This window comes from Lepus europaeus, chromosome 20, assembly GCF_033115175.1.
Source record: "Lepus europaeus isolate LE1 chromosome 20, mLepTim1.pri, whole genome shotgun sequence".
Lineage (NCBI taxonomy): Eukaryota > Metazoa > Chordata > Mammalia > Lagomorpha > Leporidae > Lepus > Lepus europaeus.
The window spans coordinates 11,571,811-11,599,713 of NC_084846.1; the positions used below are offsets into that span (position 1 = coordinate 11,571,811).

A 27,903-nucleotide genomic window follows, 5' to 3' on the forward strand; every position below is an offset into this window, starting at 1 on the left:
AGGAAGACCTTTCTCTCTGTCTCTCCCTCTCACTGTCCACTCTGCCTGTCAAAAATAAATTAAAAAAAAAAAAAAGGTATCCTGAATGGCAGGCAAACTCAAGGTAGCCCCATCACCACCATCTCTCCCCATCTTGCCTAGACACAGACCAGTGACACTGAGTGTTAACTATTCCTTTATTAGGTGTTGAGGGAAGTGGGACTGTACAATGCAGGGCCTGGGAATTCAGCTATGCAGGGACTGTGACCAGAAGCCATATTATAAAATAGTCTAAGCACACATCCATGCTGCCTTGAAACTGGAGCACGTCCCAGAAGGAGGAAATGAAGTCAGGCAGCTCCTCCCCTTCCTGCACTCCCATATTTATAAGGAGGCAAAATGAAACGCACACACCTTCCCCCCAGCCCCCATTCCCCACCAGCTGTCCCCCAACTGCCACCCCGGGGTTCCCAAAGGGAGGGGAGGGCCCAGGCTTTGGGAGGTGGGGTGGAGGCCAGGAGGCAGGCTCTGGGCCAGAAGAACCCTTCCTTCAAGGTCACAGAACAAATCTCATCTGGAATGCAGTGAAGTGAGGGAGGTGGGGTAGGGAGGGGTGGGCTCCCAAGTCTCCCCTGGCCCCTGGCCCCCCGAGGGTGCGCCCAAGAGTGCCTACTTGGTACACACTAGGGCGTCGTGTACTCAGTACCCGGGACCCCAGTCCTGCCTGTGTACTCAGTACACCGAATCCAGCTTGGCCGAATGGGCCCACAAACTCAGCCCCATGGGGGCACTTGGGGGGTGCAGGGATTTGCCCCCGGGGGCGGGGAGAGAAGGGAGGGACTATCTCCATATATATATTTTGTAAAAAATAATAATAATAATAAGTTTGTTTAAATGAATTTGTTTCTATACAAAATGTAAAAAAAAAAAAAGAAAGAAAGAAAGAAAGAAAAATAATAATAATTCACTCGTGCCCGAGTATGAGGAAACAACATAGGGTGAGAAAGAGTGGGGGAGGGGAAGGGAGGAGCAGGGAGGAGGGAGGAGGAAGGAGGGAGACGGTCCCAGACTTATCCCAAGACTGAGAGGGTAGGAGGTCATTCCCACCCTTTATAAATAAGGAAGACTGGAGCCCTGGGCTGGTGACCCATGGTGGTCACACAGCAAGGCAGGGGGAGGGTAGGTGCAGAGAGAGAAAAGGGGGAGGGAAGAGGAGTCGGGATGGGGTGTCTCTCCAGCCCCCCCCCCAAGATTCCAAGCACGCAGGAGCATCTCAGGCCAGCACCTGCCTCTTGGGAGTGACCTCCGGCTGGGGCCCCAGCTGGGTCTGGGCCTGAGCAAGGGAGACAGGGACAGACAAAGGGTGCGGCTGGGCAGGCAGTGCCCCGGCAGTCATGGCCGTGGCCGTTGCCGTGGCCCCAGCAGCGGTGGCCGGGCTGGGTGTGGATTCGGACCAGTCTGAGAGAGAAGGGGGCGAGGGGCTGGCCCACTGTTCGGGGGACTCGGGGGATGGGGTCAGGTAAGGGTGCTCGCTGGGGACCCGTAGGAAGCGGGCCTTGGGGGGGCTGCCATGGGCCCCGGGAACTGAGTACTCCTCCCCATGCCCTGGGGCCGCCAGGTAGGGCGGGGGCCGCTCCTGAGGGGAGACGGGGGTCCCGGGGTTGAGCAGCTGGGGTCCCGGTGCCAGGGGGAGCAAAAACGAGGGACCCGGCGGGGCTGGTGGGGGCAGCCGGGCCCAGTCGAGGGGCACAGCCACAGGGTTCAGCAGACCGAGGCTGAGCACACAGCCCCCGGGGGGCTGGCGCCCCAGAGGACCTGCCCGGCCTGCTCCCCCAAGCTGTGCCAGGGACACCGCGGTAGCCGCAGCTGCCGCATAGGGCCCCTCGAGGGGAAAGGCCCCTGGGGACGCAGGGGGGCCCCCCGAAGGGCCGTGGGGAGTCCAGTGAGTCCACAGGGGACAGCGTGACCGAGCTCTCCGCCAGGGGCCCTGGGCAGGCCAGGGTGAGCTTCTTGCCCCGCCCCCGGGCACCCTGCGCCCCCAGCCCTGCCTTTCCCGGAGGCCTCCGGCTCTTCTTGGCCCCCGACTGCGTGGCCTTGAGGCCCGGGAGGAAGGCCCCGGGTGGGCAGAGCAGGGGCCCCAGACCATGGGGACCCGGGGGACTGCGGGGCCCGCTGGGCTGGTCCAGCAAGCGCACAATGTCCTGGTGCAACCTCTCCTGGGCCACGTCCCGCGGTAGCCGATCCAGGTGGTCTGTGATCTCGCGGTTGGCGAAGTGGTCCAGGAGCAGTTTGGCGGCCTCATAGCTGCCCTCACGAGCAGCCAGGAACAGCGGGGTCTCCTCCTGGGGGGTTGGAGGGGACAGGCAGGACCCACAGAGGTCAAGATCAGCAAGATGACCTCCAGTAGACTGGAGGTGGAGTGGGGAGGGAACCTCAGAGCTGAGAGTTTGCTGGGATATGCTACACTCCCTAAAGGCGCATGTGTTAAAAGCTTCATTTCCCAGGGTCCACGCTGTGGCGCAGCGGGTTAAAGCCCCAGCACCAACATGGGGTCAGGTAAGGGTGCTTAAACACAGCACCAGCATCCCATCTGAATACCGGTTTGAAGCCCAGCTGCTCCACTTCCGAACCGGCTCCCTGCTAACGTGCCTGGGAAAGCAGTGGAAGATGGCCCAAGTGCTGGGGCCCCTGCACCCACGTGGGAGACCTGGAAGAAGCTCCAGGCTCCTGGCTTTGGATCAGGCCAGCTCTGGTCATTGCAGCCATTTAGGGAGTGAACCAGCAGGTGGAAGATCTCTCTCTCTCTCTCTCTTTTCTCTCTCTCTCTCTCTCTAACTCTGCCTCTAAAGTAAATCAATGATTAAAAAAAAAATCCTCAATTAATAAAATCCTGAAATCTTACGTAAGGACAGAACCTGTCTCTGAGCCCCTCTGAGTTTCTTTTTCTCATCTGTAATATGGGATGATGTAATATCACCTTGGGAGGGTTTTTAAGCAACAGTCACAACAGTGCGAATCCACTAAGCACTTAAACCCATGAACTCACCAGGGCTGCTGTTACTCCCCCACTTCTCACATGAGAAAACTGAGATTCAGAGGAGTTAAGCAACTTGCCCAGGTCACACAGCAGTGGCCAGAAACTCCATTACTCCCTGATTCACTGTTGGAACCCCTGGGCCCCAAATCCAACCCCTGAAAGCTTACTGCACCTGCTCTCTGCCCCGTCTGGGGGCTACACCGACCCCAGCCCCCGGCCAGGTCCAGGGCCAGAGCTCACCTTGCTATCCTGCATGTCCTTGTTGGCTCCATTTTTGAGAAGGGCCAGGGTCGCCTCTACGTTGTTCACAGCGGCAGCCCAGTGTAAAGCCGATTTCCCTGGGGGTGCAGAAGGAGGTCAGACCCAGGACCAGACTCACGTCCGGCCGCCCCCATGGTAGCAGCAGTGGGGGTCAGGAGGATGAGCTGTAGGGCAGGGGACAGGATTGCCCTGAGGATCTGAGCACCTGTGTTTGAGTGTGGGTGTGTGTAGGTCTGTGCAATGCATCTCTCTGTCCACAGGGCTCTCCCTCTGTTGGACCTAACACCGTCTGGTCCAATGCAGTAGGTAACAATTACATGTGTGACTCTTCAGACTTAAACCAAGTAAAATTTTTAAAAAAATGTGGCCAAGAACCATCTTCTCAGGTTCTGTTGTGCAGCAGGTTAAGCTGCCCTTTGCAATGCTGGCATCCCCATTGGAAGTGCAGATTCGAGTCCCCGCTGCTCTGCTTCTGACCCACAGCAGGGGGTGGCTCAAGTGGGCTCAAGTGCTTGGACCTCTGACACCCACTGTGGGAGACCCAGAGAGAGCTCCTGGCTCCTGGCTCCAGCTTATCCCAGTCTCAGCTGATGCAGGCAGCTGGGGAGTGAGCCAGTGGATGCATCCTTCCTCTCTCTCTTTCTTTCATTTTGGTGCAAAAAAAAAATTTTTTTTGAGGGTCTGGCACTGTGACACAGCAGGTTAAGCCATGGCCTGCAGTCCCATATGGGACCTTCCATATGGGTACTTGTTCGAGTCCCAGCTGCTCTGCTTCTGAACCAGCTCCCTGCTAATACACCTGGGAAAGCAATGGAAGTTGGCCCAGGTCCCTGGGCCCCTGGACCCACAAGACAGACCCGGATGAAAATCCTAATTGCTGGCTTCAGATCAGCCCAGCCCTGGCTTGTTGTGGCCACTTGGGGAGTGAACCAGCAGGTGGAAGATCTCTCTCTCTCTCTCTCTCTCCCTCTCTCTCAGCAGGTGGAAGATCTCTCTCTCTCTCTCTCTCTCTCTCTCTTCCTTTCTCTGTAATGCTGCCTCTCAAATAAATAAATAAAATATTAAAAAAAATTTTTGAGGTCCGGCGCTGTGGTTCACTTGGTTAATCCTCTGCCTGCGGTGCCAGCATCCCATATGGGCACTGGGTTCTAGTCCTGGTTGCTCCTCTTCCAGTCCAACTCTCTGCTATGGCCTGGGAAGGCAATGGAGGATGGCCCAAGTGCTTGGGCTCTGCACCCGCATGGGAGACCAGGAGGAAGCACCTGGCTCCTGGCTTCAGATCGGCGTAGCGCCAGCCATGGCAGCCATTTGGGGGGTGAACCAATGGAAGGAAGACTTTTCTCTCTGTCTCTCTCTCACTGTCTAACTCTGCCTGTCAAATAAAAAAAAAACATTTTTTTGAAATCCATACAAGCAAGGGGGTCTTCAAATAATCCAAGGAAAATGCATATTGTGAAAAGACTATACGTGGATTGTATTTTTTTTTTTTCTGCAAAGTGCCCTGGGACTGATCAGGCAGGTTTGCGCAGTTACTGCGACCGTCCAGCAGGTGGCAGCAGAGCGGAAACCACGTGGAAAGGAAGGGAGCCTGCTCCAGATTCGTTTGCAGCTAAATCCTGGCGAGGTGCGCACGGAGCTTCCGTGACTGGGGTGAGTTCACACACACAGGACGGGTGGTAAGTGCCCACGTGACCCCCGCCCTCCCCGCCCCCCACTGTATCGGCAGCCTACCGAGTTCGTCCACGGCGTTGACGTCCGCGTGGCTGGCAATGAGCTCCTCTACCATGCCTTCCACCGCCAGGCGGGCCGCCAGGATCAGCGCCGTGGAGCCATCCGCCATGCGGGCATCCAGGTCTGTAGAGCGGTTCCGGATGAGAATCTGAGAGAGAGGGGATACTTCAGAGATCAGTGCAGGCAGCAGCTTGAAACCAACACCACCACCTCCACCCCGCAGCCCCCCGGGGAAGTCGCCAACCACCACCGCCCACCCGAGCCTCTTGGGTTTGCTGACGGCGGGGTCACAGCCCGATACACCCGGCAGGGATGGGGGTGGGGGCCAGCTTTGCGGCGCCGTGGGTTAAGCCGGCACCTGCAACGCTAGCAACCCTGTTCCAGTCCCGGCTGCTCCACTTCTGATCCAGCTCCCTGCTAATGCTCCTGGGAAAGCAGCAGAGGATGACCCAGTGCCTGGGCCCCTGCCACCCACTTAGAAGACCCAGATGGAGATCCAGGCTCCTGGCTGCAACTTTGCCAAAAAAAAAAAAAAAAATGCATTGCGTCTGCCTAACCTACCAAAACATCACAGTTTAGCCCAGCCTACCTGAAACACAGAGCACGTAAAAATGCCTTCTCAGAGACAAAACCAGAGCTCCAATTCCAGTGCAACCCGACGCCCACCCCGAGGTTCTGCCCACCCCAGCCAGGGCTGTCAGGTCTGTCTCACCTGGAACACGCCCTGGGCGTCGGCGGTGACAGCTGTGTGCAGGGGCGTGCGACCAGAGTGGTCCTGGGCATTGGTGTCGGCTCCGGCATCCAGCAGCCGCTTGGCCGCATCAGCCCGGGCATAGCGGGCAGCCAGGTGCAGGGCAGTTTCGCCTGTGCGGTCAGTCCGGGCCCCAAGCTGCGCCCCCTGGCAAATGAGGTCTGAGATGATGCTGGCTGACGTGTCTTCGGCCTCGTCCTCCTCGGTGGGCATGGGCTCCAGGGCCCCTCCACAGAATGAAGCCAGCATGAGCGGGGTGAAGCCATCTGAGGATCAAGAGACAGTGTGTCACAAGAACATGGGGGGGGGGGGCTTTCCAGAGAGTACTAGAAAAAGCACCATCCAAGGGGCCAGCATCGTGGCATGGTGGCTTAAGCCACTGCCTGCGTCACCAGCATCCCATAGGGGTGCCGGTTCGAGTCCCAGCTGCTCCATTTGCAATCCAGTTCCCTGCTAGTGGCCTGGGAAAGCAGTAGAAGCTGGCCCAAGTCCTTGGGCCCCTGTACCCACGTGGCAGACCCAGAAGCTCCTGGCTCCTGGCTTCGGATTGGCTCAGCTCCAGCCATTGCAGCCATCTGGGGAGTGAATCAGTGGATGGAAGACCTCTCTCTCTCCCTCTTCCTCTCCCTCTCCCTCTCCCTCTCCCTCTCCCTCTATCCCTCTCTCCCTCCCTCTCCCCCCCCCCCTCACTCTGCCTCTCAAATAAATAAATAAATCTTTAAAACACAGCTAAGGGGTGTTAGAGCCTGAATCCTGGCAAAAGATGGATCCACTCTGGATACCCCGCTCTGCTGCAGTCAGCAGGGAGCATTTTCCCTGGTTCTGCTCACAGGAGCCACCACTTGCACCCCAATTCCTCACCCTCAAGTGCCTCCCTAGGGGGACTAGGGCTAGGCAAGTGCACCTGGAACTGGTCAATCTGCATATTCCAACCCCCCAGCCACACCAATTGGCTCAAAGACGCGCACATTACTCGCTGTCCAATCAGAATGCACCCTGGGACTTTGGCAGGCACAGCTAGGCAGGAGGTTGAAGAAGGCTGGAGCTAAGAAGCCAGAGAGTGGCAGACAGAATCCTGGAGGCAGGTGTGTTCCCATGCCCTCTCCAGCTACACAAACGCAGACATAACCATGCACAAGTGGGCCAGGGGAGGGGGCACCTTACCTGGGCCACGCACGTTAACATCCATGCCGTCAGTATCCACGTCGCCCTGGGGAGGTGTGAGCGCCATGGCTGGGGCCACGCGGATGTCAGCGGCCACCAGGTGGTGTTGGGTCCACTGGCGGCAATCCACAGCTTCCTCGGCCCCCATGCCCGGCTCCTCTACCTGTGGGGACAGGGACCCGGGTTCTCAGGCCTTACCCTTGGGATGTGGGGAGAGGCACAATCAGGTCAGGGCTGATGTTCGCTGGGCTTCTCACACGGACACCACACACAGCCCTGCACATTCATCAGTAGTGTGTTTGATAGGGGCCAGCACTATGGTGGAACAGGTAAAGCCATTGCCTGTAGCATCCCATATGGGCACCAGTAGGAGTCTTGGCTGGTCCCCTTCTGATTCAGCTGCAGAAAATGGCCCAAGTGCTTGGGCCCCTGCACCTGCTTGGGAGACCTGGAAGAATCTCTGGGCTCCTGGCTTCAGCCTGGCCCAGCCCCACCCATTGTGGTCATTTAGGGAGTGAACCAGTGGGTGAAAGATATCTCTCTCTCTCCCTTTCTTTTTTAATTTTTTTTTTTTGACAGGCAGAGTGGACAGTGAGAGAGAGACAGAGAGAAAGGTCTTCCTTTTGCCGTTGGTTCACCCTCCAATGGCCGCTGCGGCCAGCACATCGCGCTGATCCGAAGCCAGGAGCCAGGTGCTTCTCCTGGTCTCCCATGCGGGTGCAGGGCCCAAGGACTTGGGCCATCCTCCACTGCACTCCCGGGCCATAGCAGAGAGCTGGCCTGGAAGAGGGGCAACCGGGACAGAATCTGGTGCCCCAACCGGGACTAGAACCCGGTGTGCTGGCGCCGCAAGGTGGAGGATTAGCCTATTGAGTCACGGCGCCGGCCTCTCCCTTTCTTTTTTTAAAAAAATTAAATGCCTGCAATTTAATATACCTTCTAGTGGTAGAAGAAAAATGGGGCGGGGGAGGTCCTTTCAGAATCACTATTAATCTGGGAAAGGCATATAGATGGGTCGGAGGGAAGGAGAGAAAGGGGACAGGGCCCAGGCTCCCACAGTCCCCAAGTCACCTGGAGGAGCAGGTGTTTGGCCTAGTGGTTAAGATGCCCAGGTACCACATCCGAGTACCTCTGCCTCTCAATTCCAGCTTCCAGCTAACCCACACCTAGGAGTGATGGCTCTCAAGGAATTGCTTCCTGCCACCTTCGTGGGACACCTGGATGGAGTTCCCAGCTCACAGCTTTGGATAAGCCCAGTCCAAGTGCAGGCATTTAGGAACTGAATCGGTGAATCCAGGCTCTCTGCCACCTCTCCCTCTCTCTCTCTCCCCCTCCCTCCCTCCCTCTCATAATTTTTTTACAAGGAATATTCCACAGTAGGAATATTTCATATTTCATCCAACTCAAGTCCAAGTACAGGAATCAGAATGCTACAGTATGATATTTAGGTCCTGGGCTTTTAGGAGAGTGACCCACCAGATCTGATACCTCTCTCTCCTCCCCCCTCCTACACACACACACAATAGAAAGTAAGTACAGCCTGGGAAGACCTCAAGGAAAGAGGCCCAGGTAACAGATTGCTCCCCTCCATCCAAGGTCACACCAAGGAGAAAAGGAGGTGACTTGTCTTCTGGAGCCAGGGAGGTGGGGAGATTAGAGTTGCTCTGTGGGCCCCATCACTGGAGCCAGAGAGGTGGGGAGAATAGAGATGACCCATGGGCCCCATCACTGGCCATCAGAGGCCCACCCAGAACCCTGAGGGCAAAGGGCAGCACCTTCAGTCGCTTGGCCTCGGGGCACTCTGTGTCCATCCAGTCTGTGGCCACCTCCCCCATCAGACTCTCACCCTTGGTCATGTTCCTGTGTGGACAATGGGAAGGCAGGGATGTGAGAAGGGACGAGGGAGACTGGGGTGAGGTCAGAGCAGAGGTCCTAGGGGCGAAGGGCAGGGGGCAGGGGTTAATCGGCACAGGGGCGAGGTGGCGAGACCGGGTCCAGTGACAAGGGGCTGGGGGAGTGGCCTGTGATGGGGTCCTAGGGAGATGGTCAGGGCCGTGGCCAAGCGTGAGGTCGGGGGTTGGGGTCACGGGGCAGGTTAAACGCAGGGTCCTTGAGGGCACAGGTCCACCCCGTCAAGGCGGGGACTGGGGGTCGAGAGTCGGGGTGAGCGGGGTTCAGAGGTCAAGGTCGCGAAGGCAGGGCCCCTGCGGTCAGGACGGGGCGGGCAGGGTCCTCACTTCATGCCCAGCGCGTCCTGTCCCACGGGCTCCCGCCGGCCCTTGTGGCCGCCGGCCACGTCCTTGTGCAGGGCGAAGCCCTCGGGGAACCACAGGGTGCTGTGCTCGCGTTTGCGCCGCGCCGCCACGACGCCCAGGACGAGGATGAGCAGCAGGAAGACGGCGCCCGCCGCCAGCAGCGGCAGCAGCGGCAAGCTCGGCTCCGGGGGCTCCAGCGGCTCCCCTGCGGGAAGGGCGGGGCTTCAGCCGAGGGGCGGGGCTCCAAGGGGTGGGGCTCCAGCCAAGGGGCAGGGCTCCAGCCAAGAGGCGGGTCACAAGCCATGGGGTGGGACTTCAGCCACGGCGTGGAACTCAGCTGAGGGGCGGGGCTCCAACCAAGGGGCAGAGATCCAGCTGTGGGACCTGACTTGGGTTCAGCCAAGGGGCGGGGCTACAGCAGTGGGCCAGGCTTCAGCAGTGGGGTGGGGCTTCAACCATGGGGCGGAGCTCAAGACATGGGGTGGGGCTCCAGCAGGGGAGCAAGGATTCTGCCCCAGGGTGGAATCTGAGCAAGGGCTCAGTCTCGGGGCGGGGCTTAGTTTGTGGGCGGGGCTTCTATGGGACAAGGCCCCGCCTCCCATCTGCCCTGCCCCGCCCCGCCCCGCCCCGGCCGGTCCCCCAGGCCGCACCCCGCACATCCCGCAACGGGTACGGGAAGTCCAAGCGCTCCACCGCAGACAGCGCGCCCAGGTAGTCGGCGGCGCTCTGTGCGTCGGGGAAGCAGTGGTCATTCTCGGGCGACTGCAGGCACAGCCGGTTGTCAATCTCCAGCATCACTACAGAGCTGGCGGGGACAGAGCAGGGAAGGGGTGGGACGGAGGGCTGGAGGGTCGCCTGGGCACCCCCCAAGCACCGAGCCGCGTCCGCCCTCCCCGCCCCCAGACCTAGCCTTGAATCCGATGCGCGCTGCTCTTACGTCACCGTCTTGGTCACTTGCCCAACTCCCACCCCCATTGCCTGGGCTGGAGGGTGCTGCTGTGCCCTTTAACACGGGGCACTACCAATTATCACCACCAAGGGGCAGCACCACCGGGGTTCAAACACCTCCTCCCCCCAACGCGTTGCCAGGGACGCGTCGCTAAGGCCTTCAGTCCAGCTTTGAATTCGATGCACACTGCTTGGTCACTTTCCCCACCCCCACCCCCCACCCCCCACTGCCCCGGGGTGGGAGGCGCTGCTGCGCCCCTTAACACGGGGCACTACCAGTTCTCACCACCAGGGGCAGCACCACCGAGGTTCAAACGCCTCCCCCGGCCCCGCCTCCACGCGTCGCCAGGGACGCGTCGCCAAGGCCGAACCCTACCCGCCTCCCGGGTCACTCACTCACTCACCCGATCACCTCCGGCGCCAGCTCGCGCCGGGCCCGGGCCTCGGAGGCCGCGCTGCCGGGCCGGTGGTAAGGGAAGATCATGGCCTGGCCGCGCGCGTCCAGGCGGAAACGCAGCGAGGTGCGCAGGATGGCGCTGAGCCGCTGCAGGAAGTCGGCGCCCGAGCGCAGCAGCTCCTCGGGGGGCAGCAGCACGGTGAGCACCAGCACGCCGCGGGCCAGCAGCGCCGGCACCTCGCGCGCGCAGTCCAGCCCGTCCCAGCCGCACTCCTCGGTGTTGCAGCCCTGGTCACAGCGGCCGTCGGCGAAGTGGTCGGCGCAGTATTTCTCGTACACGGGGCTGGGTGGGTGGGACGGGGTGCAGAGAGAGAGAGAAGGGCGGGGAGGGGGCCGGGGTCAGGGCTTGCACGCAGCGGCTCGGAGCGGGCCACTCGCAGGCTCACTCCAAGCTGAGCACCCCTTATCCAACCAATAAAAAGACCGCTTGGGACCACGAGCGCTTCCGATTCCACCGGTACAAGCAGCCCCTGGAAAGCCAGCCTTCCCCACACACCTGTGCGCCTCCCTATACAGATCACTGCAGACTTAACAGAAGGGAGAGGCGCGGCGGGTTAAAGCCCTGGCCTGCAGCACCGGCAATCCATATGGGCACCGGTTGAAGTCCCCCGCTGCTCCACTTCCAACCTAGGTCCCTGCTAATGCGCCTGGGAAGGCAGCAGGTGATGGTCCAAGTGCTTGGTCCCTGCCACCCGCAGGGGAGACCCGGATGGAGCTCCTGGCTCCAGGCTTCCATCTGATGGAGCCCCGTGGTTGTGGCCATCTAGGGAGTGAACCAGCAGATGGAAGATCTCTCTCTCTCTCTCTCTCTCTAACTCTGACTTTCAAATCTATATCAAATCTTGGACATCCATGCACGGTTTTGTTTTGTTTTGTTTTTTCATAATATACGTTTTTCAGGGACTTTCTGAAGATCCCTCCTGTGTATGGATTTGAAAATGTCTTGCAGCAACATAAACATATCTTTCAAGTCCAATTTCCACAAACTTCCAGAAGTCCCTGGGGCACAGCTTTCCAACGCCTCACCAATAAAAGCCAAACAGAAGCACAAACAAGGCGGCATGGGATTGCAATGCTAAGCAGGAAAATAAGCGAGCGGCAATGCTTAGGAGGAACTCAGGTTTGGGTGGAGGAGGAGGAGGAGGAGGGGGAGGGGGAGGAGGAGGAGGGGGAGGAGGAGGAGGAGGAGGGAAGTTATCCAGGCGGTGGGAGCTGCCAGTGCAAAGGTCCTGGGGCACGAGCTACAGGAGAACCAGCAGAGAGGCTAGGAGGCTGGAGCAGATTGAGTGACAGGCGCTTGGGTGGGGAGATAAGGGCAGGGGGAAGTAGACGAGAGGTCAGGGTGGCAGGTGGAGGGCAGAGGCTGGGCGGGTCAAGACTGGGCGCACGTAAGGACGGGGCTCGCGAGGCTCACTTGCAGGTGCGCTCGCGGCCGCCCGCGTGGCAGTCGAAGTTGTCGTAGAGGCAGGCGGGCGAGCTGCAGGCCGGGTCGCAGCGGCTGTTGTTGAAGAGGCGCCAGCACTGCAGCGCCTCGCACTGCCGCCAGGGGTCGCCCACGCTGAGCGAGCAGTCGCCGCCGTCCCAGCCGCAGCCCGGGCTGTTGCACTCCCGGTCGCAGCGCTGGTCCCCGCGTTTGGCCTGGCAGGCGGCGCGCGGGCACCGCGGCTCCTCCGCCGCCGCCTCGGGCGCCGCCGCGGGCGCCTCGCAGCGCGGCCCGTCCCAGCCCGGGGCGCACGCGCAGCGGAAGAAGGGAGCCTGCGGCGCGGCCCGGCAGGTGCCGCCGTGGAGGCAAGGGGCAGCCGCGCAGCTGGCGTTGGTGGCCCCTGGGGGCGGCCCCCGGGCGCCGCGGCAGGAGGATCCCGGGAGTCCTGGGGGGCAGGCGCAGCGCGGGCCGCGGGCCGTCTGCTGGCAGGGGACACCCGCCGGACACTGCAGCTCCCTGCAAGAGCTAGCCATCCACTCACAGCGAGGGCCCCAGAAAGGCTGGGGTTGAGTCGGGGTAGGGGGAAGAGAGAAATCGAGGGAGGTGAGGAGAGGGGTGGGGGGGGGAGAGAGAGGTGTGATCAAGACCCGGGCGAGGCTGACCCCCACCTGCTCCACTTTCAGGGTAAGCCCCGCCTTCCCAGAAGGCCACGCCTCCAACCCCAACCTCACCCACCCCTCCCAAGCCTCCAGGTAACCTCAGAGCCCCCTCTTATTTGGTTCCCCTCAAAGCTACACCTCCCCCCTGAGGCCACACCCACCTACCTGCAGGCAGTGGCAGGTGAAGCTGAGACTTCCCCCAGGACCAGGGCTGGGCCGGCACTGCCCTCCGTGCTGACATGGCTGCGACTCGCAGGGAGACAGAACAGTCTGACAGCGGGGACCTGAGACAAAGCACGGGCAGGTGGATCAGCCAGAGTGGAGGCAATGGCCAGGGCCCCCCCTTCCTCCCTGTGCCTACCTGTGAAGCCGGGGTGACAAAGACAGTGGAAGTGGCCCCCTGGGTCCTGCAGGCAGTCCCGGGTGTGTGCCGCGTGGCAAGCACCGGGCCGGCACTCGTTGATGTCGGCTTCGCAGTGCAGACCGGTGTAGCCTGGGGGGCAGCTACAGCGGAAGCCGCCCACCAGATCCACACAGGTCCCATTGTGCAGGCACCGGGGCCCGGCGCCATCAGAGGGAGGGCCCGGGCCACAGTCATCCTCATCAATCTCACAGAGCACACCTGAGGGCAGGCAGGAGGGGAGCTGGAGTTAAGGCACAGTGTGGGGGGGAGGGGAGGGAGGGCTGGGAGGGGGGGCCGTACCCAGAGTGCCAGGCGGGCAGGAACAGAGATAACGGGCCACCAGGTCTATGCACGAGCCACCGTGCTGGCAAGGCTGGGAGGCACACTCGTCCACATCGTCCTGGCATTTGTCACCAGTGTAGCCAGCTGGACACTGTGCAAGGGGGACAAGAGGGAGGGGACACTCTCAGCTCTGAGAAACCCAGACATGCCCAGACCCAGCAGGACCATACAGAGAAACCCAAAGGACACACGCGCGCACGCACACACAGGCATGCAAATGCCCCCAAGGCTCGAAACCACCCAGAGCTGCAGTAGCCAAGGCAGAGACAAAGTCACACCTCCAGCCCCGCCCCTTACCTCACACACGTAGCCGCCCATGTAGCCGCGGCAGGTGGCCCCATGCTGACACGGCTGGGCCCCGCAGGGGTCCACCTCCTGCTCGCAGTGACTGCCTGTGCGGCCCTCGGGGCACAGGCAGAAGTGTGAGTTGTCCTCGCTCACACACTGCCCGCCCCCCTGGCACAGCTGATCCAAGGGCACCCCTGGGAAGAAGAAGAGTGTCGTTGGGCACAATGGGGTGGCTCCCCCTGCAGGTGCAGTCCCCAGGGGCTCCTCCAACATGCCCCAGAGTGGCCACTCCCCCATCCCCACAGGTGGTCCACAGCTGTGCCTCCAACGCTCACAGCATCCTGGTGACACAGGCATCCTCCACCCCCCACCATGCCCACCTGCTCTGCGCACCTTCCTTGGACCCACACCTACAGGAGATCTGGGCCCACACCTGACCCCGTGCCCTCTCCTCACCCATCTGGGCTGCAGCCTCTTTGCAAGGCAGACTTTGCACATCACAGAAGCGGCCACTCCACCCAGGCGGACAAAGGCAATAAGCTCCAGTCTGGACACAGCGGCCCCCGTTCTGACACAGCCCCCGGCTGCACCAATCCACCGGAGTCTGGAGGAGGAAAGGGTTTCAGCGTAAGGGCTGGGAGCAGGGGTGGAGGAGGGGAGACCTGGAAACTGTGCCCAGGGCCTCCCCTTTCCCCCCTCCCCGCACCGAGAACACCCTCCAGACCCCTCCCCAGCCCCCGGCCCCACCCACCTGGCACTGGCTATCCGTGAAGCCCTCTGGACAGGTGCAGCGGAAGCCGGGGTGGGCAGCGCTGCACACACCCCCGTGCAGGCAGGGCCGCGAGAGGCAGGGGTCGGCCTCATGTTGGCAGTGGGCACCGGTGTAGCCCGGGCGGCACAGACAGCTGAAAGAGTTCACACCGTCCACGCAGGTGCCGCCGTTGAAACAGGAGCTGGCAGGTGAAGAGGGAGGCGGGTCAAGCCCTTGCAGGGCACGTCCTTCCTCGGAGGTCCCGTATTTCAGAGCTAAGGAGGGATCGCCTTGCCTCCGCCATCACACATCCCAGCCCTCCATCCCAGGTGCAGGCCACGCCCCCTCCCACCTGGGGCTGCAGTCAGGCAGATCCTTCTCGCAATGCAAGCCTCCGTAGCCCGGTGGGCAGGTGCAAGTGAAGGAAGCCACGTGATCAGTGCAGGTGCCTGGGCCACAAGGGCTGCTCAGACACTCGTCCACGTCCCGGGCACAGCGTGGACCGGTGAACCCAGGCAGGCAGGAACAGGAGAAAGAGCCCGTGCCATCCTGACAGGCACCACCATTCAGACAGGGGTCTGGGATGAGATGGGAGAGAGGGTCTAATCTCTTGCCTGGTTCCCCCAGCAGCCCAGTCTGACCCTCCCCCTGGCCCCACTATGTCAGTTCAAGCGGGAGCAGGCACAGTGTGTCAGGGGAGCATATTCTACCCTGCTCTGTGGTCTCAGCCCCCTCCATGATCCAGAAACCTCAGTAATGTGGAAGCGGAGGTTATTGGGAGAACAAAAATGTCCCCACTTCCTTCCCATCCAGCTCTTGGCTAATGCACCTGGGAAGGCAGTGGAAGATGGTTCAAGTGCTTGGGCCCCTGCACCCATGAGGGAGGATGGGAAAAAGCTCCTGGCTCCTGGCTCCAGCCCTGGCTGTTGCAGCGATTGGGGGGTGGGGGGTGAACAAGTGAACGAAAGATATCTCTCTCTCTCTCTCTCTCTCTGTCTGTCTCCCTCCTTCTCTCTCTGTATCTCTGCCTTTTAAATAAATTTTTAAAATATAAAAAAAATTTTTTTCAACACACTGTACCAAGCATATAACACAGGCTGGATAGATATGCCCACTAAGAAGCACCACACGCACAAAGAGCTCCAGGACACTCACTGGGGTCACAGTCATTGATGTCCTGGTCGCAGGAAGGGCCAGTGTACCCCCCATGGCAGGTACAACTGAAACTCCCCATCAGGTTGGTGCAGGTACCGTGGGGGCCACAGGGTGAGAGACCATCAGCACACTCATCCACATCCTGTTGGCATCGTGGGCCTGCAGTGGAGACCAAGGTAACACCTAGGGTTAGGAGGGTGCAGGGCAGGGTCTGAGGGTACCCGGGGCTCAGGGAGAATGCACAGGCTGAGAGAGGGAAAGGCGAAAACAAGCACTCTACGATCAGTACCCCAGGACTCTCCTGAGCCCAAGTCCCAGCATCCTCTTCCCCCAGTCGTGAGCTCCGAGTGTGTGTGTCTAGCTCCACCCTCTCTCAAAAGGAAGCTCCTTTCAAAGGCAGAGCTGGGATTCAGTCCCCCTTTGGGGCCCCAGGGTGCAAAGAGGTGAAGAAGAGGAAGAGAAGGAAGAAGAGGAGGAGGAAGCAGGCGTACCTTGCCAGCCAGTAGAGCAGGAACAGGCAGGCATCTGTCCCGGGCCAGACTCACAGTGGCCACCGTGCTCACAGGGGTTCGGGGTGCAGGGGGACAGCAGCTCACATTGACGGCCTGTGTGGGGTAGGTGGAATGAGGTGGTCTCGAAGGGGGCTTCCCATTCCCAGCTGCCCCCACTCCAACACACACACAACACCCTAACACCCATCCCCCAAGCTCCCTGGGAGAAAGAGGAAAAGGCAAAACAGGGGCCAATGTCCAGTGGAGAGGAACTGAGGGCTGTGGGTGCCTGAGGAGGGAAGAGAGACACAGACACACCCTGGGCACCAGGCGGACAGGTGCAGCGGAAGCCCGATCCATCACTGGTGCAGGTGCCGCCGGCCCGGCAGGGCTGGGATTCGCAGGCATCCTGATTCAGGCTCTGGCTGCACCGGGGGCCGCTCCAGCCAGGCTCACACACACAGCGGAACCTGGTAGGGTTGGAAGTCAGGGGTAGCAGATGTACCAGAGAGGCAGTGGGGGAAGGGCGGGAGGGGAGGGGGAAGGGAGGCAAGATGGGACTGGGAGGCTCAGGGGTTGGGGAGGGGGCCTCACCCGCCAGGCGCATCATGGCAGATTCCGTGACTGCAGGGCTCATGGGCACAGGGGTGGGTCGGGGGGAGGCAGAGAGGGGGCAAGGAGCCAGGTGGGCAGAGGCATCGAAAGCCATTTTCTCCATCCACGCAAGAGCCTCCCTCGCCACAGGGGTTGGACGCGCATTCGTTGATCTCCACGTTGCAAAGGGGCCCTAGGGAGGTAAGTCCAGGTGGCAGAGGCAGTGGGGAAGGGACCACCTCACCCCCTACATGTGGCACAGCCCGGAAACTAGGACAGCCTCGTTCTCGCAGGGGGAAAACAACCTCGGGTCAGTGAGAAAGAGCATAGAATAGACCAAGAGAGGGGCCCAAGACCCAGGCCGCAGAGGCAGGTGGACTGCACCCGCGCCCCTGCAAGGACTCCCTTTCCCCCGGCCAGCTCGTGCCTACCTGTGAAGCCAGGCTGGCAGACACAGTCATAGCGGTTGATGCCATCTCGGCAGACACCAAAGGTGCAGGGGTTGCTGGCACAATCATCTATGTTCACCTCACAGTTCAGACCTGAGGGAGGGACACGTGGCGAGGAGCGGGGTTTCCAACCGGATGCATGGCTCCCGAAGCCCCTCCTCCGCCCCTCCAGGGGCAGCCCAGCCGCCAGCTCCCACCTGTGGTGCCAGGGGGACAGCGGCAGAGGTATTTGTCCACCAGGTCCAGGCACTTGCCCCCGTGGCGGCAGGGCTGGCTACGGCACTCGTCCACCTGGCTCTCGCAGCGCGTGCCCGTGTAGCCCGGGGCGCAGGCGCAGGAGAAGCTGGCGATGCCGTCAACGCAGCGCCCGTGGTGGCACGGGTCTGGAGAGCAGTCGTCCACGTTGCGTTCACACAGCGTGCCCTCGAAGCCTGAAAGGGGCGCTGAGGGTCAGGCTCCACCCATCCACAGAGGGCCCGCCCACAGATGGGGCCCCTGGCCCAGTCAGAGCTCAACTTTCCCTCAGGTCCCGCCTACTGAGCCATCAGGAGGCGTGCTCAAGGCAGGCCCCGCCCCTCACTCTCCTCTTCTCCAACCACCTCTGAGCTCCAAGATTCGCTCTTGGCCCCGCCTTCAGCCCTGTTCTAACCCCGCCCTTAACTACAGCTGGGGGTGGGAGTGGGAGGTACGCACATAGGGAAGAAAGGATTGGACACGCCCCCTCCAGCTACCAGCCAACCCTGTACCCAGCCAGACCCTGTGGCCCCACCCCTTGCCTCACCTCATCCCTTGTCCATCATTGGCTCCACCCCTAGCAGTCATTGGGCCTCCGTTGCTGCAGCCCCACCCCCAGGCTCTCCTCAAGTCTGTTATTGGTCCCTTCTGCCGCCAGCCCCGCCTCCCGGCAATAGTTGGGCTGTAATTGGCCCACACTCACCCTCCGCGCAGTGGCACTCGTAGCCATCGGGCTGATCCACGCACTTGGCGCCATTGCGGCATGGCGTGCTGGCGCATTCGTCCACATCCAGCTGACACGTGGCCCCGCTGAAGCCTGCGTGGGGAGCGGGGTGAGCGTGACCCAGCCGTCCCCTCTCGCCTGCCCAGCCTCACTCGCCTGAGCCCCATCTCCAGGTCACGTGCCTGGGAGGGGTGGGCTGGGGTGGGGTCATCACCTGAGGGGCAGGTGCAGCTGAAACCGTTGACTCGGTCTCTGCAGACGCCGCCATTAACACACGGACTACTCTGACACTCATCAATGTCCACCTCGCAGAAGGTACCTGTGAAACCTAGGAGCCGGGAAAGAGTGGAAGGCGGTGAGGATGCTGCCTGGGCTGAGCGGGGCCGGGCTGGTGGCCTTGGCCTCGCCCCCAGTCCAATCCGACGTTCAGTCTCAGCCACAGGCCGGACCCTCCTGGGACTCTAGAGGCGCCCTGCTGTCAAACCATCCCCAGCCTCAGAGCCCACCATAGCTTTAGGCCCATCTTCAAGTCCCTCCCGGCCTTAAGCGCTAGACTGCAGGGTCCACATCTCCCCAAAGTGGATCCTAAGGCCCGGAGTCCACTCCCAGCCCCTCTGAGCTTCAACTGAGTCACTGACTGCGTCCCTGGCCTCACACTGGGTCCTGCCCTCACCACACAGCCCTACCCCCGGCCCCTCCTATCCCTGCCCTGGCCATGCCCACCACACACCTGCCATGCAGATGCAGGTGAACTGGCCGATGCGGTCGAGGCACGTGGCCTGGTTACGGCAGGGTCCCGAGAGACACTCGTTGACGTCAGTCTCGCAGCGTGGCCCCGTGTAACCGCGGCCACACTGGCACAGGAACGAGCCTTGCGTGTTCACGCAGCGTCCCAGGTGCTCGCACGGGTTGGCGCCTGGGAGAGGGGCACAGCAGGTGTGGGCGTGACCAGCTGAGGCCCCCACCTCACCCCGTTTTCCCCAGCCGGTCTCAGCCCTCACCGATGGAGCACTCGTCCACGTCCTGGTCACAGGCCCCTCCCGTGAAACCGGGGGGACAGGTGCAGATGGCCCGGCCATTCACGGGGTTGGTGTCACAGATGGCATCCTCGTGACAAGGGTTGCTGACACAGGCGTCATCCAGGTGACACAGAAGGCCTGGCAGGGGTACGCAGAAATCAGAGGCAGGTCCCTCAGCTCCTCCTGAGGTCCCGCAGCCCCTCGGATAGTTTTGTTTGTGTGTGTGTGTGTGTGTTTATTAATCTGCCGTGTATGGAATGGCTATTTTTTTTAACCTATTGCCAGCAGCTTCCCCTTCCAATGACTTTTGCCCCAGATCCTCCTCCCAGGCTCACCCCTGACCCCAAATCCAGCCGCCAACCCACTCTTCCCTAGAGAGGCCATCTTTGCCTCACTCCAGAAGCTTCAACAGCGACCCCTGACTGCGTACCAGGAAAACGGCCACTCACCAGTCTTGCCCATGGGGCAGGCACAGTAGAAGGAGGCCACACGGTCGTGACAGGTGGCCCCGTGAAAGCACACGGCCGTGGCGCAGTCATCAATATTCTGACTGCAGCTCTCGCCCGTCCAGCCGTTGACACACACGCAGCTGTGGCCCCCCAAGGTGTTGAAACAGGTGCCCCCATTGTGGCAAGCGTTGGGCTGCAGCTGGCACTCGTCCACGTCCTCTGTGCAAAATTGCCCTGGGGGCACAGACACGAGTCTGCTCCAGCCACCTGACCTGACAGCCCAGCTCCGCCCCCTTCCCTGCCTCCCTCTCCCGCCAAGCCCTGGCACCCACCTGTCCACTCAGGAGGGCATTGGCAATTGTAGGTGTTAACACCATCCACGCATGTTCCCCCATTGAGACACCGGTGTCCCGGGCAATCATCCACGTTCACTTCACAGTTCTGGCCCTCAAACCCTAAACCCAGGATAGGTGGCAGGGGACAAGGCTGGTGACAAACAAGCAGGTCTGGGGTCCCCCACCACCACCACCACCACAGTGTCTACCCCAGAGCACAGCTTGCTCACCAGGGAGACAGGCACAGTCATAGGTAAGATCGCCACTCTGCCGACAGGTGCCTCCATTGCGGCACGGCGACGGGGCACAGGGCACTGCAGGGATCTCACACAGCGGCCCCGTGTAGCCGCCAGGGCACTGGCAGCGGAAGGAACCCGGTGTGTTGAGGCAGGTGCCCCCATGGCGGCATGGCCCGCCCACCCGACACTCATCCACGTCACTTCGGCAGCTGCGACCCTGGTAGCCCAGCGGGCAGGAGCACACGAAGCGCCCGTCGGACCCCACGGAGCAGCGGGCGCCGTGGGCGCAGGGGCTGCTGAGGCAGGGGTCCGGCAGGGAGCAGTCCGGCCCTGGAGGAGACCCCAGGGAAGAGAGTGAGTTTGGGACTGACCACGCCCCAGCCTGCATTGCTCCGCCCCTCCACCCCTCCCCATCTCACCTCGGAACCCACGAGGGCACCGGCAGGAGAACCTGGCGGCGCCGGCCACTACAGAGCTCTGGCAGACCCCACGCCCAGCACAGGGGCCCGAGTGGCAGGGGTCTTCCAGCTGGCACCGCTCACCCACCCAGCCTGGTGGGCACCTGTGGGCAGAGGTGATGAATGGGCTGATGGGGGGAACACGAAGAGACAGACAACAAGACATGCTGGGAACACACAGGCAAACAGGCCAGCACACACACAGGGCCACTCACGCCATACGTGTTTACTAAGCAGCTACTACATGCTACCGCAACAGGAAGACAACAACCAACACAAGGGGTCCTTACCCTCCCGATCCTCACAGCCAGCTCAAGCAAAGAGAACACACACAAATAACAAGTTAATATACAACATGCCAGCAGGAGGGGAAAAGATCCACAAGGGGTGGGGCCAGAACTCCATATGGGCAACGGTTAGAGTCCTGGCTGCTCTACTTCCAATCCAGTTCTCTGCTATGGCCTGGGAAAGCAGTGAAAGATGGCCCAAGTGGTTGGGTCCCTGCACCCACATGGGAGACCTGGAAGAAGCTCCTGGCTCCTGGCTTTGGATTGGCTCATTGTGGCCATCTGGGGAGTGACCCGGCAGATGGAAGACCTCTCTCTCTCTCTCTCTCTCTCTCTCTCTCTCCTTCTCTCTCTGCCTCTGCCTTTCAAATAAATAAATAAATAAATAAATCTTTTTAAAAACCAGTTTTTGCAGACAGAATTAATTGAAGGATATCCAGATGTTACCATCCCAGCTTATCTAGGAGGGTTCTAAATGCAATGACAGATGTCCTTTATAAGGGAGAGAGAAAAGAGAGAAGGGCACGTGGAGACAGAAGCAGGGGATGGAGTGAGGCAGCCATTAGCCAAGGAGTGTTTGGAGCTGCTGGAAGTTGGAGGAGGCAATGTAGTTTGCCTCTCGGGGCAGGGGGATGGAGGGGAGCACCTTAACCTGACTTCCAGCCTCCCAAACTGAGAGAGGTTCTATTCCTGTGGTTTCAAGCCAGCCTGTTGGTGGGGATTTGGTATAGGAGCCACAGCGGGGTGTGTGGGGAGTGGAGATACACAGGGTAAGGACAATCGAATGATACAAAGGGAGGCCGTGAGTATGCCACAGATTGAGGGAGGTCCAGGGAAGGGCGTTCCAGAAAGGGAACGGAAGGCAGTGGGAAAAGTAGTCTCAACTCCAGGAGACACCCAGGGAACACCCAGACGGGCAGAGAAACCAGAAACCAACAGAAGAAGGGCCAGCTGGACGCCAGGGCTTGGCGAGTGGTGCTGCCTCCCACGCAGATGCGGGCCACTGTCCCTCACGCGGCAGCCTGCACCCCTGGCCCCGCGGGGGGCTGAGGTTTGGAGCAGGCACCAAGGTTGGTGCCTTCTTGTGTGTCTGTGTGTGTGCAGGGGGGCGGTCTTTCAGCCCACAGTGCTCTTCCCCAACCCCCAGCCCCAAGCCCACGGCAGGGAAATGCAAACTGGCACGAAGCTGGTTTTAAGACGAAACCTCCGCGGGGCACAGGGGCGGGGAGTCAGCCGCCAAAGGGTCCAAGCCCCGCCTCCGATGAGGTCAGCACCCACCCCTCGCTCCCGTACCCCCCCTCTCCTGGCTCGCCCCAGACGCCAGGGACTCAACTCGGAGCAGCTGACTCAGTCCTTAGAGTCACCCACAGGTCCCCCACCCCACCCCACCCCCGCCACCTAGGCCCCCAACAGAGCAAGTCGGGGCACGGCAGGCAGGGCGCAGCTCCCAGCCCCCCTCCCCAAAAAGCCCCAAAGGGAGGGTGAGCACGGCGGTCACGATCGCGCGCCGGGAGGGGGCGCCGCGGAGCGAAGGGTCCCGAAGCCCGGCAGGGCGCGGCCCGCGCTGCCCCTCCCGGCGCCCCGGGCGGGTTCCCACGCTCCGCGCCCCGCGCCCCCGCCGACCGGTCGGGCCGGTTCCAGCCCCAGCCCGCGCCCCGCCCCACGGCCCGAGCTTTGGGGGAGATGGAGACGGGGGAGGAGGTGGGGTGTGTGTGTGTGTGTGTGCGCGCGCGCGCGGATTTGCGGGGGAGGAAGGCCAAAGGAAATGGGGACCAGTGCTGGGGAGCCTATTTTTTTGCGAGGGGCGTTCGAGACTTGGGCGGATCCCCGATGGGAGGCACCCTTTGGAGCATCTCAGAAAGACCTAGGAGTAGCAGAGATCTGGACGGAGATCCGGAGGTTGAGGAGGTAGGGGGGCGGGGGGACCTGTAGGAAGCGGTTCCCACAACCCAGCTCTGGAGACTGAGCCCGCTCCACTCCCGGGGATCCGGGCTCCGGGCGGCAGTGCGCGCCGGTGATTCACCTGTCGAGGGGGCGGGGCAGCCGCGGGCGCATTCACCTGTCGGCTGGCTTCCAGGCGTGGACTTCCACTGCGCAGGCGCCCGGACCACACCGTGTCAGCCTCCCCCAGAGAGTGGCTCCGAGTGAAGCCCCAGCCCTACCCCATCGCCGAGCCCCCTACACACATCCCCAGCCACAAACCCTGAGGAAAAGCAGCCATTTTGCAGATGGTGCGGTGCAGAGAGGAATTGACTCCATCACCCAATGTCACAGGGAACCCTACTGTAGCAATGTCTAAATGTGAACACTGAGGGAATGTGTGAGGGTGTCCTCCGCATTGCTGTGGGTCCCTGGATATAGTTAAACTGAGTAATACCTGCCTCCAACACACAGGACTTCGGGAGGCTGTGTAAAGCGCTGGCCTAACTGGACCCATTTCCTGGATGAGAACACTGAACTGTGCTAAGCCTTTAATTCCTAGCTCCCACCCCTCCCTCCCCGCCCCCACCATGACGTAGGATTTGAATCCCGGCCAGGCCACACTCCGGAGCCCCTGCTGGCATTCCCGATGGGAGAAACATGAGACTACCCCAAGCCACACACATGTAAGGAAGTGGTGGAGGCGTCATGGTGGACACAGGGGCATATGAAGACAAACCACCTCCCCACGCAGGGCCCGCAGATGGCACAGAGCCAGGCACTCACAGGCAGGCAGCCTCCCGGGAGGGCAGCTGGGTGCACCGACCTCCATTTGCACAAGGGCTTCCGTCCAGGCAAGGGGGGGCTGCAGGAGGGGAGAGGCGAAGGAAGGGGGAGAGGGGAGTCAGCAGGGTGCTCAGGACCCCTCCCCTACACCCAGCAGCAGACCCCCTCCATCCCTCCACCAGGCAACAGCTGCAATGAGCTGGGGGTGTCCCTGTGGGTGTAGGAAGGCCCCCCATCCACGGTTCCCACGGCCCCCCGCCCCAGCCCCAGCTGTTGGGGCGGCAGCTGTCTTTGCCAGCTCCAGCCCTGGGAACCACAAGGCAGGGGTAGGCAGGCAGGAGGAGGGGCTGACTTGTGCCAGATGTGGGGGCTCAGGAAGCTGCCAGAATTTAGGATGTACAGGAACGGAACAGGAAGTGCGGGTGGCACTGTGGCTACAAGCCCCGGCAGGGGGGAAGGGGGAGGGGACGCCGACTGCAGCAGAGGGACCACGGCAGGCGGCCACATGTGGGTTCAGACACTCCACAGCAGGCAGCATTAGGAGCTGCCCTGTCCAGCATCCCCCAGTCCCTAAACCTGTGTCCCTGTAGGGTGTGGCCTAGTTTAACTGTCCTGCCAGACAGGTCAAGGGTGTGGCGCGTGTGTGCGTGGACCTGGCCGTGTGTGCGTGTCTGCATGTGGGTGCATGCGTGTGTGCGTGCACGTGTGTGTCCAAGCGAGAGCTGGAAAGCCAGAGGAACTGGAACAAATATCAGACATCAGAGAAGAAACCAGAGCAGTAGACAAAGAGAACGATCGAGAATGGATCAAATAGCCCGTGTCCGCTTCCTCGTGGGACAAGCTGGCTGGACACGGAACTCACACTGCAGGCTGCAAGACTGCATGTGCATGGGCTCCTTGGTCAGCCTGTGTGTGTGGACATGGACGTGCATCTGTCCTATCCTTGCGCAGAAACATGGGAGTCAGCTCATGTGTGTCCATGTTGGGGGGTATGTGTGTGTGCAAATGACATCTACCCAGGCATGCAGCTTCTGAGTGGGGTGTGTGTGTGTGTGTGGATCGGGCGTACAGCTGTGTGTGCATGTGTGAATGCACTGGTTGTGCCCGTTCTATACAAGGTAGCTGGTTGTGGGTGCATCCTTGAACCTATGCCTAGATGTGTCTGAGTGTGAGCAGGCCGGGCGCATGGACACATGGGAGCCCAGTGGTCTGGGTGTCTCGGGACCAGCTCCTAATGCTGGATCTGCTGCGTGCGTGCACGTTTGCATCGCAGTGTGTGTGTGTGTGTGTGTGTCCCAGAACTGTGTGACAGGCCATGTGTGTGCTTAGTCCTGCGGGGGCAGCTGCTCCTGCCCGGTCCTGCCCCATTGGGCCCTGGGGCTGGGAAAGGAACTCCAATTCTTCCCCCAAACCCCACCGTGGCGAGCACCCACCCCACAGCAGCGCCCCCAGGCCCCCTCGGCCCACGGCCCTCCTCTGTCGACCAGGCCTCCCGTGGCGGGGTTGGGGCAGGGGGCGCCCCCGCAGCCGCTGCTCGGCCCCGCCGCGGGTCCCGCTTTGTCTGGCAAAGAAAGCGCGAGGCCGGCGGTGGGGGGGGGGGTGTCTAGACGGCGCGGCCATTGTCCCGAGAAGGGGGAGGGGAGAGAGCCGGGGAGGAGGAGGAGGAGGAGGAGGAGGAGGAGAGGGAGGAGGGGCCGGGGGCCCCCGGCCCGGCTGGGGAGGGGGCGCCACAGCCAGAGCTGAGCACGTGGACTAGCGCCCCTTCCCCTCCCGGCGCAGGGGCGGGGTCCCGGGGCTGCCGGCTCCCCACGGCCAGAGGCAGGAGCCGGGCTCTGCGAGCGCGCGCGCGCACACACACACGCACCAGCGCGCGGGGAGGGGGCGCAGGCGCCGCTGGGGGCTCCAGCTCCCGATCCGGCTCCGGGTCTTGCGGCGCTCCGGCCTGGGAAGTTTTTCCCGAGTTTCGGGCTCTGAGAACTTCGCGCCCCCCTCCCAGCCCCCCGCCCCCCCGCCCCGGGATGTCTGCGGGGGTGGTGGCGGCGGGGGCTGGGGTGAGGAAGGACCAGTGCTTTTGTGCGAGGGGTCCCCGGCCGAGACCATCCAAACCTCCCCCCAGACTTCGGTCGGGCGTGGGATGGGGGCGACCCCGGCTCTTGGGTCCACCCGACCAGTCTTGGATTCCTGGGCCCCCTGATCTCCTGTCCCGACCGCTCCAGGGTCCTCGTTCCTTAGGCCTCTGGGACCCTGGTGCTCCCATTCCGAGTCGCTGCGCCCCCCGGGACTGGCATGCGCTCCCCTGGCTCGCGCACCTCTGCCCCAGCCTTGGAGTCCACGACCCCCACACACACACCTCCCACCCCCACCCCCACCCTTGACTTGGCGGGGAGGGGTTCTATACTCCCCACCCCCGCCCCGATCCCGCCGGCCCCCTCACCTGCAGCCCCCGGCCCCGCTAGCAGCAGCAGCAGCAGGGGCAGCGCCCGCACGGGCGGCGGTGGCGGTGGCGGGGACGTCGGGAGGCGGCGGCGCCGGCGGCGGCGGCCGCCCCGGGCCCCCGGCCCCATGGCTGCCGGCCGCGACCCTCCCTCCTCCCTCCTCCCTCCTTCCCCGGGCCGCGGGCGCGTCCCGGGCCAGCCTCCGCGCCGCCAACTTCGCCGAAGTGAGGCTGCCCGGCCGCCCCGCCCCCAGCCCTCGGCGGCTCGCCCCGCCCCGGGGCCGGCCCTGCGCGCCCCCGCCCCGCCCGGTTCCCGGGGGCGGATTGAAGTGGGGAGGGGGGTCCCTGCCCATCGTGCACCCGCGCGAGCCCGTGACTGCAGACCCTCCGAAACACGAGCCGGCCTGGCGGTGAGCTGTGGGCCCACCCCTCACTGTGCTTATGCCCCCCTTCCCCACACACCGGTGCTTGCGAGAGCCCGGGGTGCGGGGGTGGAGGAGACACCCACAGACCCTGGACCCTAAGACCAGGCTGGTGTCGAGCGGATCTTGAACGCACAGCCACGGGCGGGCACAGTGAGGCGAACGCGTGCAAGGGGTTCCCTCGAGACTCTCAGCTCCCAAACCCAGCTCTGAAAAGGACGCCCAGCCCTCACGCACGCTCCCCTGCATCCCGTGCGAGTGCACACGCGCGCGCACACACACACCCTTCCCATGCAGCCCCCTCTCCTCCCCCAATTTCAGAGGTCCAGCCTGGTCCCCCATACCCCACGCAGCTTTGTCGCTGGATTCAACACCCAAGACCAACCCCGCAGCCCGCTCTGCCTCAGTGGCAAGAATGGGGTCCTTAGGAAAGCCCCCCTCCAAGCCCAGCCTTTGGAAAGAGCCAGGTACAGACTCCCCCCACCCCGCACCACGCCTCGAGCGCCCGCCCCCTCCCAGCGCTGAGCGTGTAGGGCAGGGAGAGCCCCAGGCACCTGCCTGGCTAGGGCAGGGCACACCCAGGGCTGGAGGATGGCTTTACTGGGAAGAAATTTATTTGTTGGTGCATGTATCCAACAAGCACGGATGAAGCTGCCACTCAGTTCTAGAGGACTGTGGGTGCCAGGGGTCCCAGCAGAAGAAGGAGCAGAGTCCCTGGCCAAGGGGCAGGCTAGGAGTCAGGAGGAGAAAAGAGAGAGGCCAAGTTGACCCCAGAGGAGTCTGGTCTGGTGATGGGGCTGATAAGAGCCAGGATTGGGTTGGCTGAGGTTCAGAGGTGAGGAGCCGGAGGAGCAGAGACAAAGAAACTCAAAGCAGGGGCTGAAATGTGTCAGAGCTGCTCAGATGGGAGAGAATCATGTGGGCCTCCAGAAAATAACTTCTTTTTTTTTTTTTAAGATTTATTTTTTTGTTTATTTGAAAGGCAAAGTGATATGAGAGAGAGAGAGAGAGAGAGAGAGAGAGAGAGAGAGAGAGAGACTTCCATCCGCTGGTTCACTCCCCCAGATGGCTGCAAGAGCCAAGGCTGGGCCAGGCAAAGCCAGGAGCCAGGAGCTCCATCCAGGTCTCTCACATGGGTGGCAGGGGCCCAAGCAGCTGGGCCATCACTGCTGCTTTCCCAGGTGCATTAGCAGGGAGCTGGATCAGAAGTAGGGCAGCAGAGACTCGAACCAGCACCCATATGGGATGCCGGCAGCGTCACAGGTGGAGGCTTAACCTACTACACCACAGAGCCAGCCCCATACTTCTTATTTTGAAATAATGTTCCACACAGAATTATGGCTTTTGACATAGCAGTGAACGTGCTACTTGGGACACCCGCATCAAGGGTTCTAGTTCCACCTTCACTTCTGATTCCAACTTCCTGCTTTTGATCACCCCGGGAGGCTTCAGGTGATA

The 27,903-nt window shown here is 61.8% G+C and overlaps 1 protein-coding gene across 1 annotated transcript; it reads right to left on the reverse strand.

The window, feature by feature from the left end:
* Positions 1 to 460: 460 nt before the first annotated feature.
* LOC133749737 (neurogenic locus notch homolog protein 3-like) lies at positions 461 to 26,153 on the reverse strand. The gene is given in 34 exon segments (XM_062179056.1): positions 461 to 1,900; positions 1,902 to 2,321; positions 3,257 to 3,354; positions 5,009 to 5,156; positions 5,721 to 6,025; positions 6,924 to 7,086; positions 8,699 to 8,783; positions 9,161 to 9,383; positions 9,829 to 9,983; positions 10,531 to 10,866; positions 11,998 to 12,566; positions 12,831 to 12,949; positions 13,027 to 13,287; positions 13,369 to 13,501; positions 13,708 to 13,892; positions 14,155 to 14,302; positions 14,450 to 14,651; positions 14,802 to 15,027; positions 15,605 to 15,763; positions 16,096 to 16,209; positions 16,414 to 16,565; positions 16,690 to 16,882; positions 17,121 to 17,231; positions 17,336 to 17,569; positions 18,076 to 18,189; positions 18,311 to 18,424; positions 18,827 to 19,012; positions 19,098 to 19,253; positions 19,565 to 19,798; positions 19,897 to 20,019; positions 20,130 to 20,468; positions 20,558 to 20,700; positions 23,590 to 23,668; positions 26,024 to 26,153. Coding segments are annotated over 34 exon segments (7,005 nt in total). The 3' UTR covers positions 461 to 1,252.
* Between the last annotated feature and the right edge of the window lie 1,750 nt (positions 26,154 to 27,903).